Below are 4,947 nucleotides of genomic sequence, written 5' to 3'. Positions count from 1 at the left end.
ATGCCAAGAGTACTTATAAGTGATGGGGGTTCCCATTTTTGTAATCGAACCATCGAGGTGCTACTCAAGAAGTATAATGGCACACATAAGGTTTCAACACCTTATCATCCTCAAACAAGTGGGCAAGCCGAGATTTCTAATCGAGAAATCAAGCAGATTTTGGAGAAGACAGTTAGGCCAACTCAGAAAGATTGGAGCTTGCGTTTGAATGATGCATTGTGGGCGTATCGTACAGCCTATAAAACACCAATTGGGATGTCTCCATTTCGGCTCATCTATGGGAAACCGTGCCATCTTCCGGTTGAGTTGGAGCACAGAGCGCATTGGGCAGTCAAAATGTTCAATATGGACATAGATGCGGTTGGCATTCATAAGAAGCTTCAATTGAATGAGCTTGAGAAGATTAGGAACAAGACTTATGAGAACGCTCATATTTACAAGGAGAAAACGAAGGCATTCCATCACAAGATGATTCGTAGCAAGACGTTCTCAAATGGGCAAAAAGTGTTACTTTTCAACTCCCGCCTTCGTTTGTTTCCAGGTAAGTTGCGTTCTAAATGGGTTGGTCCTTTTGTTGTTAATAATATCTTTCCTTATGGTGTAGTCCAAATTCAAAGTTTAAAGATAGGACATGAATTCAAAGTGAATGAACACCGTTTGAAGCCTTACTACGAGAATTTCGAGGAGCATGTAGTGGAGGAAATACCCTTCCATGCTGTGGACCCTAATGGAGCCTAAAAGGAGGTATCGTCTAGCTGGAAGACGTTCAAGCAAGCGCTTCTTGGGAGGCAACCCACGCGTTCAAATAAAGAAGACCTAGGAATCTCTGGCTCCAAAACCAGATTTTCGTTCCTTAGTCTTTATTGCTTCTTCTTTGCCATAATTGTCACGTTTGTTAGCTGTGTTGTTTGATTGCTTGCGTGTGAGTCTATGTTTGAAACATTGAGGATAATGTTTGGTTTAAGTGTGGGGGGGGGTAAACAAAGTGTTTTTCATGAGTATTCGTTGGATTTCACCACCTAGCACTTCTAGAGTTGTTACTCACTGTTTTTAAGTGTTTTTTATTGTGTTTTGAAGTGTTTTAATTTGTTTTGAAAGAAAAATACGAAAATTTGAAAAAAGAAAAAAAAATTCGAAAAAGTTTTGAAAAACCCAAAAATAGTCGTTTTTAGAGTTGTTTTTGTGTATTTGTGTCTTAGGGTACCTTCCAACACAATGATGAGAATTTAATTTTTAATTGCATGACTGTTAAAGAAAATTACAAACATGGATGGAAGTTTGATATGCTCTTTAGTTTATGCTTAGTTGTAGTTGACGTTCACGAATTCACATGTAATCACAAAAGAAAAAAAAAATCAATTTTTGTAACATGCTTAAAGGAAGGAACTCAAACTAACGCTACAACCCTGAGAGACTTGAGCCTATACTTTATTTGGAGAATTATTAATCTGTGATGTTTTTGTTTTCTAAAGTCGTTGTGTGATCTCATTATTTCTTTGCTTGGTTTCTACCTAGAATGCGTTTTCATCATTATAGATCCAAATACTAGAACTCATTACCGTTTCATTCAAGGCATGAAATTGAGTGCATAACATATAACAAGATGAAGTTGTTTAGTTAAACCAAAGCCAAAAAGTTTTACCCTTTGCATATGTATTGTAGGTTTAACCCCGTTGAGCCTTAGTTAGCCACATTATCCTTACCTAGCCTAGAATATCCATACCCTTGTTTCTAAAGAATAGTGGAGCATGACTTAGAGGGAATTCCTTTTGATCAACATTATGCAGAAAAACAAGTGTGGGGGAAGGTTTTTCATTGGAAATCTTTAAGGTTGTACATTTAGTGTGCCAAAGAAAGAAAAAGGCACGGGAAAAAAAAACACAAAAAACGTGAAAAAAGAAAAAAAAATAAGAAAAAGTTGGCAAAAGAAAGGAGAAGAGTTGAGAAATAAGTGAGAATGAACTCACAAATATTGGTTGTTGAAGAAAGGGTCCAAAAGTTTGAATCTGGCCCTAAGTGTTGTAAGAATCTTTCCCTTGTGTTTAAAGTTAGTTGCTACATTCAAAAGTTGAATTCTAAGTGTTGATTCCATTACTTTGCTTACTATCCCTTTAAGAAACTTTTGTTTATCCTTACATTTCTTTGTTAGCCAATACCCTAGCCCCGTTACAACACTTAGACTTCAATCTTGATTGTTATGTGTTCAATAATGTGGAGGTTGGGATTACTAAGAGAGTATGGTATCCCTGGTTCTCACGTCTAAGTAGTGGTATTCCGTTCATAAGATCATATATACATGCATTAATAATTCCAAAAAGTGCCTTATTTGATTATAACATATGTGAGAGCTAGTCTACATATTTACATCAATCTTCTCACATATACCTAATATAAGGAGTGTAGTTAGAAAATCTGTGTGAAAATAGAGAGTATATCTGGTGAGGAATTGAGTGAATTCTCTAAGGCATGTTACTACATTCAAAACATTGTTTTAATTGATTAAATGAGAGCTAGTGAGTGGCGACTACGATTAAGTATGAGCTCGAGGGTAAAGATAGCTAAAATCTGTGGGAGTAATGATTTTTAACATGTGATGTTTCATTGGAAATCCCTGAGGCAAACGTTGGAAGGTTTAGGTTATGTTTTATTTGTTTTGTTTTACTCGAGGACTAGCAAAAGCTAAGTGTGGGGGAATTTGATAGGAGCATATTTATGCGACTTAGTTAGCTTGTTAACTTGCATTTACGTAGTTAGTTTCTACTTTTTAGAGTGTTTTAAGCCATTTTCGTGTGTTTTTAGGTTCAAAGGGCAAAAGTGGCAAGAAAAGGCAATTTGGAGCATTTTAGAGTAGTTTTGGGCTTGGAATGGACAACATATGAATGGAGTAAGGTGGATGGACGTTTTTAAAGATCAAAAGAGGCTAAGAAAGTGCTAAAGAGTTGAAGAAAATAATTCAAGACATAGAAGATAAGGATCAGCTAAAGAGAAGGAACATTATCCAAAACCTTATCTTATCTTATGCTAACCTTATACTAATCCTATTCTACCTAAATTCTAGCTGCAAGGGCGAGTTATTTTCATATTAGGACATCTAAAAACCTGATTTCTAGAAGGCCTTACCTTTTCCTAAAAGGGTGCCGCATACCTTATCCCTTGTCCTTCTAGAAACATGCCACAACACCCCCTTTCTAGAAGCTTAGAAATCTGCCGCACCCTAGATCCTTGTCCCTGTTGGTTTGTGTTGTGCAATCCCTTTCCAACACAACCTTTGGAGTGCCAAATCCTTCTCCAAAACTACCTTGTGCCGTGTGCCCTTAGCCTATAAATACACCACAATGCCGCACCATTCAGGAGAACACACACAAGAGCCTAAAATCAGAAAGACACACTTGTGCTACAGCTTTGCAAGGAATGAGAAGAAGAAGATTGGAGCCATGCCTGCCATTCAAGACCTTTAGATTGTTTCTAGGTGTATTCTATCTTTGTTTTCAATGTTTAATTTTAATTGTCTTTGTTTAATTGCAAACATGAGGAACTAATTTCATTTTAGCTAGAGGTGATCAAAGCCATGAACATATATGTGATATGAATTGATTACATCCAGTTATTATTTCATAAATCGTGAGTGCAATTTACTTCACTGTTTGATTGATTACTTATTCTTGTGTGTTGATTAAGGAAGCCCACTTAGTTTGCATGCATGCATTTGATGCTAAAATATAAGGGAGTTTTACCTAATAGTTATGAACTTATATTTACAAGTAGTGGAGGTTGCTAGTCACGATCGCGTTAAGTAAATTCCTAGTAGGAGTATCATGCAGTTCATAGTTACGAATGTCATGTCAATACTTATGATTTTCACAGATCTTTGATATGTATCTCTATTATGCAGTTCATGTAGGGAACTTGATAGAATAATTTTGTTGCGTCGCTGAGTCCAATTCAATGAATTTAGGATAATCTGATGGTTAATTTGTGCAGTTCAAGGTTAACTTGGGGCATTATCATTCATGGTTTATAGGAAGAATAACTGGAAATCGATTTGTATGCATGTGTCATGTGTGGAGAATGACCCTCTAGCTGGCCTTTCATCCTCTTAATTCACCCAATTTTGTACCCTTTAGTTTGTTTCTGCAAATTTGTTTGTTTAAATCTTAAATTCGTCAAACAACCCCCCATTTAGAATTCTGAGTCTTTTTAGTTTAATTTTCGTCCAAACTTCCCTTTAGTTCCTGTTTCGAGTGAATTTAACTTAGTTTGTGTGTTCTGAATCAGTTTAGCTTATTTTGAGTCTTTTAGGTTTAGTTTTCTGTTTTTTTTAGTCTAGTTTAGTGATTTAGAGTTTAATTTGTGTAGATTAGCAGCCCTCCTAATCCCCGGCCTAGAACAATCCCTACTTTCACATAGTACATCTATAAAAAAAAAGGGTTTAAGTTTGTGTGTTATTTTTATCACATCAAATTTTTGGCGTCGTTGCCAGGGATTAGCAAAAGTGCTAATCTCCCTTTGTTTCTGTTTGTGTCTTTTATTTTGATTTCTGATTTTGTTCTGTTTTCAACTTTAACACTACTGAATGCCATATCTTCTTAATAGCAATCTTGAGCACAATCTTCAGAGTAAATCTTGAATTCTTTAACACGCCAAAAAATCACACTAGAAGAGCTTCACAGTTGATGAGTTGATATTTTACTATATATTTTATCCTAATCTTAGCATTAATTTATTAATTATTTTCGTGAAATTTTGATACTTTGAATTATATTTCCAATATAGGACATTCGATTTCCTAAGGAGCAAAAAGTGATCAAATGGATGAATTTTGGAATGATTCAAATTGGTGAACGTTCATGTGTCTCTCAACTTATTCGTTCAAAGTTTCATAATTTTCTATTAAGCGGTTTAATTATGGTGATGAAATAAAGACCCAACGCGCAGCTTTCCCAGATT

General features: G+C 35.6%; 1 protein-coding gene across 1 annotated transcript; it reads left to right on the top strand.

Annotated features, from left to right (window-relative positions):
• LOC139196849 (uncharacterized) lies at positions 1-738 on the top strand. The gene is made up of 2 exons (XM_070823194.1): positions 1-541; positions 605-738. The coding sequence occupies exons 1-2, from the start codon at positions 1-3 to the stop codon at positions 736-738; spliced, it is 675 nt and encodes a 224-aa protein (XP_070679295.1).
• The last annotated feature ends 4,209 nt before the right edge of the window (positions 739-4,947 follow it).

The sequence above is a fragment of the Malus domestica genome, chromosome 06 (genome assembly GCF_042453785.1).
Source record: "Malus domestica chromosome 06, GDT2T_hap1".
NCBI lineage: Eukaryota > Viridiplantae > Streptophyta > Magnoliopsida > Rosales > Rosaceae > Malus > Malus domestica.
Note: the sequence above shows the minus strand (reverse complement) of the source record. Positions and strands in the feature narration are given on the sequence as shown.

Excerpts from the sequence above, each read along its gene's own strand:
- LOC139196849 (XM_070823194.1), top strand. The coding sequence starts at position 1 with ATGCCAAGAGTACTTATAAGTGATGGGGGTTCCCATTTTTGTAATCGA. Across the intron at positions 542-604 it reads CCGCCTTCGTTTGTTTCCAG|TCCAAATTCAAAGTTTAAAG; the intron begins GTAAGTTGCGTT and ends CTTATGGTGTAG.